Source organism: Sander lucioperca, chromosome 12 (assembly GCF_008315115.2).
Source record: "Sander lucioperca isolate FBNREF2018 chromosome 12, SLUC_FBN_1.2, whole genome shotgun sequence".
Lineage (NCBI taxonomy): Eukaryota > Metazoa > Chordata > Actinopteri > Perciformes > Percidae > Sander > Sander lucioperca.
In genome coordinates, this window is record NC_050184.1 from 9,233,908 (window position 1) to 9,246,834 (window position 12,927).

General features: G+C 38.8%; 1 protein-coding gene across 20 annotated transcripts in view; it reads left to right on the top strand.

Moving 5' to 3' along the window:
• The window catches only part of cacna1db (calcium channel, voltage-dependent, L type, alpha 1D subunit, b), an 85,115-nt gene that overhangs the window by 24,869 nt on the left and 47,319 nt on the right, over window positions 1-12,927 (top strand). For all 20 annotated transcript variants that reach the window (XM_036007748.1, XM_036007733.1, XM_036007737.1 and 17 more), the window contains exons 4-6: window positions 9,445-9,584; window positions 10,308-10,450; window positions 11,597-11,749. In XM_036007748.1, the coding sequence (XP_035863641.1) occupies window positions 9,445-9,584; window positions 10,308-10,450; window positions 11,597-11,749 (436 nt within the window). The remainder of the gene's footprint in view (window positions 1-9,444; window positions 9,585-10,307; window positions 10,451-11,596; window positions 11,750-12,927) is intronic.

The window sequence follows — 12,927 nt, forward strand, 5'->3', positions numbered from 1 at the left end:
TATGTGTGTGTGTGTGTGTGTGTGTGTGTGTGTGTGTGTGTGTGTGTTTATTTCTGTGTGTGCTTACATTTTAATCAACAGTGACAGCCCTCCTCAGCTTCAGTGAATCTGTGGCTCAGCTTGCCTGATTCATGGTCCTGTTTAAGACACACTAACACACATGTTTGTACTTCCATACTTGTGAGGATCCTCATTTACATAATGCACTCTCCCGCTCTAACCATAACCATCTCAACTACATGCCTAACCCCAACCTAACCTAAACCTTTAGGCTGATGGGAAGAAGGGGTGGAGGAGAAGTAAGGATGGCAGAGTTTTCTCTTTCTTCAGGCTAAGAGCATAGCAACTGAGAGGAACAAAATGAGGACCTAATACATCTGGATTGAAGCAAGCTGAAACTCAGCTGGTGAACTACTTTGCACGTTGTTCAACTGGTTGTTCAACTCAAAATGTGTAATGGCTCCAATAACAAATCATTAGAACGCAGATAATAAAAAAAATGTAGCACAGAGTGATTCTGGTAGACTTATGATATGATACTTCGTTGTATCGATTTGCAGTTTGTGGTCACAAACAAATATTGTATTGTTGTGAAATACAAATCATGCTGCATAATTCATATGGAGGGTTCAGCACTTATCAGCTCCTCATTATCACAGAGAGACAAATAAGACCTTTGCAATTGTTCTCCAAGAGACCTCAGAAGGGACTGAAGCTGCTCTGGTGCTTAATTCATATGTTTTAATTTAGTGTTGTTATTTTGTAAGATAATCCCTGAGGCTATTGATGAGCACATTGTTTGTGTCCTATAGTTTCAGTCTTTGAGCGAGATAATAGAGGAAGGAGAAGAAAAAGAAAAAGAAAAAGAAGCACTGTCTTAAATGTTTTTTCACTTCACACTCACACTGATTTAATATCACAGATCTGAAGGACAATGACCTTTTTTTTTTTATAGAATAGTTCAACATTTTGGGAAATACTCTTTGATCTCCTGCTGAGAGTCAGATAGGAAGACACTCTCATGTCTGTAGGTTAAATATGAAGCTCGTTAGCAGCCAGGTAGCTTAGCTTAGCACAAAGACTGGAAGCAGATAGAAACAGCTAGCCTGGCTCTGTCCAAAGGTAAAATAATCCGGCTTGCAGCATCCCTAAAACTCACAAATTAACACATTATATCTTATTATCGCTATGCAAAAACCTGTAAAAGTAAGTGTAAAAACTACAATTTACAGTATCTCCAGTGGTTGCCTAGCAACTCCGCACCATGAGGACGAGTCACTGCTCTCAGCCAAGAAATATGCTGCGTTCATGTGGTGTTGGACACATCGGAAAAACAAGTTTCCGAGTTGGAAAATGCACGTGAACGCCTGCTGAAGTCAGAACAATAACTCGGAAACTCGGAAAAAGGTTTTGGTGCCCGACTTGCTGATTTAATGTCATATGAGTCATCAACATGGCGGGCAAAAATAGATGTTTTATTATCGGTAAGAAACTTTTTATGAATTCACATATTTTATATAACCTTTTTGCTCAAATGTCATTTTTAATATGGTATTACCGTTAGTTGTTGTCAATAAAGAGTGACCTAGACTAGGTAGAAAGATTATTTATTAAAGTTAGTACAGTATTTAACTCTTAATAACAAGTCAGGTATATTAGCTGAAGCAATATTTTAGTATTTATTAGCATTCAACCTTGATTAACAAGTCAGTTAAAGTTAAACATGCCTTAAAATACTATGAAAATCTATCAACATTGAGTTTTAACTCTCTGAGTAGTAACAGTCCACACATCTTAGTTGCATCCATGTTTGTTGTTACAATCAACATTCCGACTTTCCGACTTGAGAGCTTGTGAACACACCGAAATAGGAAGGACGACTTCCGATCTTGGAAACTTGGACCATCCGAGGAGCACATAATGTCTCAATAGTCCAGCATATAACCCCCCATAAAACCACTTTTAAACTTTGGTTTTAGTACAGATCAAACATAGACATTACATTAGTTAGCTTTACAGATGCTGGTACTTTTTGTCTTTGGACAGAGTTTTTTTTCTCCATCTCCTCTTTACTCTCCTATCCTTCCTTTCCTTCACTTCTCTCTTTTTTGCAGTTTCATAATCCGTTCCTCATCCTTCTTCCTTGTTTTCCTACTCTACTCTTATTTTTGTCTCTCTGCCCTGCTGTGATTTAGTTACTCTAATCCCTTACTTCATCAAATGATCGGTTGCAGTTTTCCAAGCCAAAGTTAAAACCCAGATAATAGTAGTTTAATAATGTTTATTAATGAACATTATTTCTCCTCCATCACAAAAAACTGTCCTGTGCAAAATGTACATGTACCCATCTACATCTCCTGATGAAAGGCATATGGTTCAGGTGTTATGTGGCAATCTCATAAGTGGTGCTTGTGGTTTAGCCAACTAGGCTAATAGGTCGATCAATAAAATGTTAATGATAGGGAGGATAAGGCTTATTGGCATGTCTCAGATCCCTTAATATATTTATATTAACAGCACAACTATTGTTTTTTTTTTTTTTACCCAAACCATACAGTTATTGACTCCTCCTGACTGAAAACATGCTCCACATTCTCTATGTATCCGAAAACATCATCTGGGTCATTTTGTTTGTCCTCTGTACAGAGACTGTGAGCTCTCTTGGCTTCGTCCACCCACATTTCTTGTCCAGCTCCCAAAAGAGGGGATTTGGGAGCTTACAGGATGCACTGCTCCTCCTTAAATCAATTAAGCTGCTTCGTTTTCTCTCTGCTTTGTGTGCCTGGGCCTGTGTTGTGCTGTGGTAAGTAAAGACATCTTAAGTTCAAGTTTAAGGGAATGGAGGACAAATGGACACTTCACATCCTCCTGCCTTCACTACAAACGTAGCCATTGGCAATTAACTAGAAGAACATGGACGTACAGTGTTTGTATAGTGTTCATGCAATTTTCCATAGTTTTCTTACAGGACTTCATTTAGGCCTATGCTTTGGGATTACCACTCACACGACACCACTCAGCGCCATGTTGTAAGCTGCTAAAGCCAGTAAAACCAAATTTAGGCAGCATGGGTGGAACCTGAGCGGAGCTGTTGCTGGACAAGCATTATGTCAATCAAGGTAAACCCCCAAACATGTTTGCGACTTTGAGGCTAAATGTGGTTTTAAAGGAGCAACAATTTTAAAATTGCCATCAAAATACACATAAGAAGAGTTTAAATTAGCTATTGAGACCCTAAATACTTACAGAAAGAAATGTAGGCCTACTGGAACTATCTTTTTATATTCAACAAAAATGTGAACTTATAAAACCTACTTAAAGAGTCGGTTACACTTTACTTGAAGGTATCTACATAAGAGTGACATGACACTGTCATGAACGTGTCATAAACATTATAATCAAGTCATAAACGTTTATGACATAATGCTTCTGTCATTAAGTGTCATTCGGTTTTTGTCAGTTACAGTTAGAGTTCATGTGTCATGACAGTGTCATGTGTTCATGACAGTGTCATGTCACTCTTATGTAGATACCTTCAAGTAAAGTGTTACCAAAGAGTCTTTAACACTGCTGCTCACTCACCCTATTATGTGTGGTGCTCTGATTTAAAAGGCATTTGCTGTGTTTTTTTTATTTTTTATTTTTTTATAGATTTATGATGTATTATTTTGATGTTCCAGTCAAAGGATTTAGCATTCACTGGAGTGCATCAGTGATAAATCCTATTTATCTGACTGGGTATGCTGTACCACAGGCAGTTGTCTTAAGTATCCCAACTCCAAGTCTCATTCTCTGCCCACACATGAAACAAGCCTGATTTCCATGGCAACGCTATTCCTATCACAGCTGTATCACAAACACAGAAGGAGATTACCATGATGCACTAGTATAGAGGATTTCACTTAGACATGGGAAACATGAACAGTTGTAACCTATACCTTTTAACCTCATTCATCCTTTTGGGAAGCAGCTTACATAAAACAAAACCAAACCAAACACAACAACTCTCTAGCTCTTCAGAATACCAGTATGAGTATTGTATTTCCCAGTCCATTCCCCAGTTCCAACAGAACAAAGGGTTGTCTAGAGAAGAGGGTTGACAGGGTTCAGGTGTCTCTCTCTTTACACCTCCTGGTCAGCACTCAATCCCACTATAATTCTCTCACACAGCACCACGTGTTACTCTCTTATACTCACTTACTATCCAGAAACCCTCTGGGGATGTGAGAAATAAAAGGGATTTAATATTTATTATGTAACATCATTCCATGTGTATTAAAGCTATCATGAGGTTTGTAATAGGGCAGAGGGCAAAGTCTTACTTTTCTGCCTATACTTAATCCACTCCTGTACCCTGCAGGGAGGAGGGGAGTACAGCGTTACAGCCAAAACTAAACTATGGGTTTAAGTGCAAAATGAGTTTCTGATGGGTCTCCATTTAGTTGCTGAATAAGAAAAATTGCATGACTGAAACAATAATTATGTATGTATTCATACTTAAAGGGATAGTTCATATATTGAGAAGTAAGGTTGTATCAGGTACTTATCCATAGTCAGTGTATTACCTACAGCAGATGGCGGTCAGCACACATGGCCTCCCTTCCTGCACTCTCTTTTTCTCAAGCGGCCAAACAAACGCCCTCCTCTTCTCTCTCCCTTTGTACTGACAACCAGAGGCAAACAAGTACATGTAACTCTCGGATTATATTATTTTTGATACGCTGTGTATTCACTATCATCTGATAACTTCACCGCTAAACTCTCCTCTGCTCCGAACGCTAACACCCGTCAGCTCACACAAATCCGCAAAATGTTAAAATTACTTAGTTAAAACTAAAATAATCCAGGCTGAGCTAACCACAGTAATTACAACTCTTCATGTAGCAGCTAAATAGTCAAGCCATAATCCAGTCCTTTCACTGGAAAGCTTTCAATTTGAAGCGGTGGCAGGAAGCGTTTTGTTTTCATTAACAGCATTGCACACATGCACCTGCCCCCAGAAAACTGCTGTATGCTGCTCTTGTTCTTGTCTCCATGATTCATTGTGTCAGTTTAACTGCATTTGTATAGGTAGAGACAACCCAGGAATATAGTGGACTAACAGTAGATAAAGTGGGGCATTTAGGAGGGTCTGCTGATGTGTGTGAAATTAAACTCAGTCTGGTCTAGATTTTTTAACTTTTTTTCATATAGCCCTTAATCAAGTACAAAGTACATCTTAAAAACACAGAGAATAAGCATCACTTGATCTAACTTTTCAACAATCAGTCGAAAAACCCAATTATAAAATACAGTATGCCTTGTGCTGCAAGTAAATTATACAGTATATGCAGGAGCAACACACTGTCTCGACGTAATGAAAGCAGTGTGTAAACTTCCACCTAAATAAATGCATTTAATGTTATCTCTGTAGTTTTTGAACACCTGACAGTTTAGTTGTGTGTTCATGTAATTGCTTGCTCTTCCATGTGCATTGTTTCTATTATGTGTGTGTGTGTGTGTGTGTGTGTGTGTGTGTGTGTGTGTGTGTATGTATTAATTCAGTATTTAAGATCACATGAGCGCTCCCTTTGTTGTCTCCATTGTCCTGCAGTAATCTCCATTCTTCAGACACAACCATGTTGATTATAAGCTTTACTCCTGGGTCACAACCTAAATGCAGTTAGCGGAACTCCACACAGACAGATACACACACATAAGCACACACTCTTTGTCAGCTGTTCACTTAGCAGAGGAGTGGACATTTCAGACCTATGTAAACAACAGGAGGATGGAAGAAGAATGTTGGATTGGATGGAGGCAGGTGTGTGTGTTCATGTTTGCTTCAGAGGCTCTTATCAGTGTTAAACAGCTCTGAGTCGTGTCGCTTGTTGACCTTAACATGTCATCACCCAGTTACTGTGATGGCCCACCTCTCAGCTTACACCAGTTAACAATTAGGAACCAGACAAAGACATGACCATTGTAGAAAAATCTATATTTACATGGCAGCTGAGTTCTTCATCTGAAGCAGCTGGGCTATTTTGCAGTATGAAAGGACCATAGCAGTGATTTTGCATATTTTGGTCTATTTACTAAGAATCAGGAACATTTTACATTACTGCTGAATATTTTGCAAACCATGCTGAAATGTTTCAAATGTTTTAATGTGTTTTTCCTACCTTAAAGGAAGGGATGCACAGTAGTAAAATCTAATTCCAGGCTCTTGTTTGAATTTTATAATTCATCACAGTAGGTTTGCTGTTATAATTGTTTTGCAGTCAGCGCTTTTTAAATCAGTTTGAACTTCAACTGCATTACTGGGGCAGTATTTAGCTCAGGCACATTGGTGCTAAATGAAAAGTCTGCAGATTATCAAAGTCAGTGGGATTCATCGTCTTGAGAACCATACATGTCTGTACATCATTTCACGGCAATCCATCAAATAGTTGTCGAGATATTTCAGTCTGTAAAATATAATGTGTGACACAGTAATTTAGTCATTTAGGTTTATGACAAAATAAGTGCAAAACCCACCACAAATTTCAACATCATGGTGGTGCTAGATACACTGTATAGTCAGTGTATCGCTAAGTCAGTAGGATTCATCCTCTGGGGACCACGAATGTCTGTACAGAATCTCTGGACTAAAGTTGTGGACCAACATTTTCTCTAGAGCCATGGCGCTAGCATGGTTAACATGTATGCAGACTTGATGTTCATTGTGATGGATTACAGAGCAAATTGATTTTTGTACTTTATGGAAATAAATGAAAGCCAGTGGCTGCCTGAAAAGAAAATGCATTCTAATGTCTAAATTTGACTGCATGCAATAATAAATTGTCAGCATTTGAATAAAATATACAATACGTGCAATTATAAATGTAAATGGACTGCATTTATATAGCGCTTTTCTAGTCTTAATGACTACTCAAAGCGCTTTTACACAGTACAGGCACCATTCAGACACACATTCATACACTGGTGGCCAAGGCTGCCCTACAAGATACCACCTGCTCATCAGATAAACATTCACACACATTCACACCGCTATGGCACAGCATCGTGAGTCATTTGGGGTTCAGTGTCTTGCCCAAGGGCACTTCGACATGGGACTGCAAGGCCAGGGATCGAAGCACCTTTCCGATTGGTATATGATTGCTCTACCACCTGTCTAGTAGTTATGGAGCTAAAGCTTGCAAAAACAAACTGGTGGTAGCTGTGTTTTTTTTTACATTGGCTGCTGTTTATTTACACATCCTAACTGTGGCCTAAAGTCGCCATTGCCAGGGGCGTCTATAATCCCTGTGTGAAACTGTCTGTCAGGTTGGCTTGCTGCCTTTCAGAAGTGTGTGTACTACTGCAGGTCTCTTAGCCGCGTGTGTGGGTGTGAAGTCTGAGTGCGTGTGTTACTGTTGTCGTCAGTGTCTCACAGTGGGCATGAATGTGTCTGTTTGAGTCTTTGTGCATGCTGTCCATGTGCACCTTTTGTGTTTGTGTCCTTTAAATCAACAAGATAAGTGCTTAGCTTAATGGGCCTTAAAACCTGCCAACTCACTAACCTTTTGAATTGTGGGAGACCGAGAGAGAGACATACACAGAGAGAAAGAGAGGGAGTTTGTGTGAGAGAGAGAGAGAGAGAGAGAGAGAGAGAGAGAGAGAGAGAGAGAGAGGGGAGAGAGAGAGAGAGAGAGAGAGAGAGAGAGAGAGAGAGAGAGAGAGAGAGAGAGAGAGAGAGAGAGAGAGAGAGAGAGAGAGAGAGAAAGGTGGAGAAAATTCATATGTAGGAAAGTGCAAGGTGTTTCTGTGAGAGAGAAAGAAAATGGAGGTGAGAAAGTGAAATAATGTGTGTGGAAATGTCCAAATTCAGGGACCTGCTTCTGTTACAAGACACAGTGTTGCCATGGAAACATGCTGATGATGCAGCAAGACATACACTATGACTGAAGAGTTTTCGTCTCTTAGGTGAGGTTTTTCTGGCCCTGAAATATATTTTTTGGCAACATCTTTATTGCATATTATTGCTTTGATGTTTCTGCACTACATTTCCCAGAGATCATCTGTCAATCAAACTACTGTGACAATACTGTGAGATCTTTTGAGTTTCTTTCTGTGTGATAATCACTGCTTATGCTAAGTACCCAGTTCTTCTTTTTATTCCAAACTACTAATGTAAAATGTATCACTTCCTGTGCTGTGTTTATGAGCAGGATATGCATAACATTGTGGCCCCACCGTCCAATTTATAAGGGCTATAATTTCATACAGGTCTTCTCCACCAACATACCTCCATAAAAGGCCAGTGGTGTCATGTTTCACAATGCTGCTGCTGAATGAAAACCTTGAGCTCTCAAAAGATATCTTATGAGTTTTAACTTTGCTTTACAAAAAGTTTTTGTTTGAGGTTTGAATGTTTTTTTCTGTTAATGCTACAGTTTGACCATGACATGTGCTAAAAAAAATAAAGAGCAAGGTACATTTTTAAATGAAGAAAAAACATGAAAATCACATCTTTTGTGTTTTTCCAGCATCTGTGAAAAACTATGACTTTAAGACGCATATCATATCTTAAAGTATGCACGATATACCAATGTATTCAACAACAGAATATGTTAAATTGTATGTATATGGCTATTTTTACTCTTACAAAAAAATTACATTCTCCCTCTTATCACTTAAAGATTTGCATTAGTTTGTAGTAAAAAACATGGGATGCACACAGATGAAAGCAAACTTGTGGTTTACACTTTATAAATGATTGTTATTGTTTTCTTTAAAAAATTAAATATATTTATATAGATAGGTTTTATATAGATCGTGTTGTTGAGTCTCAGAAACCTGGACCAAACCAATGACATATTAAGGCTCCTACTCACTAAATGGGACATGACACAAATATACCTACAGCCAGACATTTACTCCACCTACTCGTGAGATTCACTTCTGTCCTTGCATTTAGATTTCAGATTTCAGTATTCCAGTCAGTATGTCTTCTCGTGGTGATGTTTAAATCAAATCTCACAGGTGACATTTCTTGACAGTACCATGCTTATGTTTTATGTTCAATTTAGGTTTTTGCAACAGGATTAGATCAACATTGAAACTGTGGGTATTGTGAAGCGTGTGTCATGAATAACAGCAATGCATTCTTAGACATTTTTTGACACTTTGTTGGAGACCTGATTTTACTTAGTCAGCAGGAGGCTGTGGATCTGATCAAAGTCAAGTCAAAGATACTTTTCTGTTTGCTTTAACAAAAAAAGAAACTGGTTGCCATGCCAACTGTTGTAATAACCAAGGAAAATGTTTTCTTTGTTGTGGTTATACCTGTTTGCCTACTTGCCTCTAATTTTGGCAACCCTGTGCACATTATTTGGCCCACAGTGAATTTCTTTGGTAAAGTATGGGTACACTTAGATGGCTAAACTTTTCTCTTTCTTTTATTTTCTCCCTCTCTCTATACAGGAAACAGTAGAATATGCCTTCCTGATCATTTTCACAATAGAAACATTTTTGAAGATTATTGCCTACGGCCTGGTCATGCACCAAAACTCCTACGTCAGAAACGGCTGGAACATGCTGGACTTTGTCATCGTCATAGTGGGGTGAGTTCATAGGTAGCACATAATATGTATGTGCAAACATACACAGTCAAAGGCATAAACACACACACAGACACAGTTCAATTATTTCTTCCATACTCATAAGCTTAAACCATATCGCTTATACAGCCCCTCATGTACACACACACACACACACACACACACACACACACACACACACACACACACACACACACACACACACACACACACATATATGAATTGCCCAAGGATCTTAACTCACATTTAGCTGTTCATCATTTGCGTGGCTCATCAGCTTATCATTCTCATCGTGTCCAGTAGCAAGATGGCAGTAAGATGGCAGTAATGTACTCGGCACATGCACACATGGGCACATGTGCAAGCACACACACACACACACACACACACACACACACACAGTACACACACATGGCCTTGTTAAGAGTGATGGTTTATCAGTAGACCACCTGGCCCCAGTAGGACTTTGATGTAAACTGTGATGAGGTGTGAAAAACTAAAGGTAAATATGCACAGACATAAAGGACACACACATAGAGCATGTATATAAGAACACACACAGGGACATGTACACAGAGACGGGTACAAAGATGACACATGGCTTTATTTTTTACTTTTTGTCCCTCGCTTTCATGTTTTGCTCTGTTTTCACGACAGCTCTATCACTGCTCTCTTCTCCTTTATTCTCAAACCTCTGCCTCCCTTTCCCTTTCTTCTCTCCATCAGGTTGTTCAGTGTGGTTTTAGAGATGATAACTAAGGACGCTGACTCTGGCGGTCAGTCTGGGGGCAAACCTGGGGGGTTTGATGTCAAGGCCCTCCGAGCCTTTCGCGTGCTACGACCCCTTCGCCTTGTCTCTGGAGTTCCTAGTGAGTTTACGCAGAGCTATTTTTCAGTCTTAAGCTTAAGGTATTAAACAGTCTCAAGTCAAGACTTGGGTCTGCATACTGCAAGATGTGAAACATTTACAAAGGGGCCATGTCACCAAAACTCTCTGTGTATTAATAACAGCAATAACAGTGTAATACAGCTAACAAGAGAGTGAGATAGCTGTCAATCAAGTACGGTGAGTATTATAAAGAAATTGTAAACTTCCCTTCCTGCAACGAAAACATCAGCTTAGTCCCTACTGTTCTGCCTGATTCCTTTATCACCTAGGAGATAGTGCTCGCTTCATAATTTCTGTTCAGGTCATATTTGACCTTACATAAAGTTGTACTAACGTGTCTGCATTCTTTGAGTTGCCATAGCAATGGATCATCCACCAGTCTCTCGGTGGAAAGGACCTCTGGGAAAGATTAACTGAGCTGAGACAACATTTACAGTTTTATTCTGGTTTAACATTTGTCTTTGACGGACGGTATGCGCAGTTTAATTAAGCTGTGATATTTCGGTGTGTTTGCTGATGCCACAGAAGCCGGTTTGATGGCTTGGATGCCTACTCAGAGATATCATGAGGCTTTGAGAGATATAGATAATGTTCTGGAGTTAGAGGGGAGAAATTCTTGCAAGGCTGTTGACTGAATAAGGAAAACATTACATGTCATTTAGCAGACACTTTTATCCAAAGCGACTTCCAATTAAGTGCTTTCAACCTTGAAGGTAAAAACTCCAGACAACAAGTAGTAAGTGCAAGTACTTCTTAGCCTCAAATAAGCAAAACTACAAAGAGCCATATGAAAGTGCAGCTGTAAAAATATACATATAATATAATAATATAATGTTATTTTGAGTGAAGTATTCTGGTCTTTTGGTATTATACTTGTATTCTTCTCCTGCTCTAATGTACACAACACATTTGAGCAGGAGTACATTGTAGAGATGTATTCAGCATTGAGCAGAAATGTAATTTCTTGCTGACATAAACACATATTTAAGGTATGTTTATTAATTCAAATAAGGCACAAGTATCCTTTTGCTGCTTTACTTATATGGGTGGCAACTCAAATTTGGGAAACCCCATCTATATTTCTGTCTATGTTCCCTCTGACCTGGACATTTGTATGTGTCTGCAGGTTTACAGGTGGTTTTAAACTCCATTATTAAAGCCATGGTTCCCCTGCTTCACATTGCTCTGCTGGTCCTCTTTGTCATTATCATCTACGCCATCATCGGCCTGGAGCTCTTCATTGGCAAAATGCATGCCACATGCTACGTGATACAAACAGGTATGGTAGTGCCTATAGTTTTAGTTTTTAGTTTTAGGTTTAATTTGAATTTGTTATCATTCTGTCTGAACCCTGGTCTGGTTTCTGGACCCCACGAATATAGTTAAACAAGAACACACACACACACACACACACACACACACACACACACACACACACACACACAATTTATTCTATTTCTTACCCCTTGAACACATTTTAAATTGAGTCCCACATCCAGGCTACATTATGAACAAACATCTCTTCTTATGATAGATACAGGACTTATTCCCTGAGTAATGAATGGACACATGTACCTTGTATGTGAATGGTGGCAAGCTGCTGAAAACAGGACAGAACAACAGCTGGTGGATTAAATCCAGTGATTAAATGACTAATATCTGGCTATTATGTAAACAGGCTTGACCTTTACTCCAGCTTCCAACATGGCAGAATTATTCAAGAAGTACATACTGTATATACACACACACACACACACACACACACACACACACACACACAGTACATAAAAATGTAGGTAGTTACTGAGGAATGAATGAGGAACAAATGAGGAATGACGGGTTAGTTCCTGTATTACTGGGACTCAAGCACTAATGATTAGTTACTGATAAACAGACTGGGAGTTACTGTATTAATGAATCATGAGGTAACAGTAAGTTCATGAGAGGTTACTGAGGAACAAATGAGGAATGACTGGTTAAAGATAAGAAGTTCCTGAACTTATTGACTAACCAGTCGTTCCTCATTCGTTCCTCAGTAACTTCTCATTAACTTACCATTGCCTAATGATAAATTAATACAGTAACTCCCAGTCTGTTTACCAGTAACTAATCATTAGTGCTTGAGTCCCAGTCATACAGGAACTTATTGACTAACCGTTCCTCATTCGTTCCTCGTTCGTTCCTCGTTCGTTCCTCGTTCATTCCTCAGTAACTACCTACATTTTTGTGTACCTTATTTTAAAGTGTTACCATAAATTCAGTTAAAAGGGTTTTGTTTGAAGATTTAAGAACAGAAAAAGATGTCATTTTAAATCAAAGACTGTTACAATTCAGAGGCATGCAGGGTGAAATATTTTAAACTATGGGGATATTATTGTCAATGGTTATGATTCAGTTTAAACTTTTTGATAGCCTTTATTATACACCAATAGAAAAACTGTTGATCAGTAGATTCAT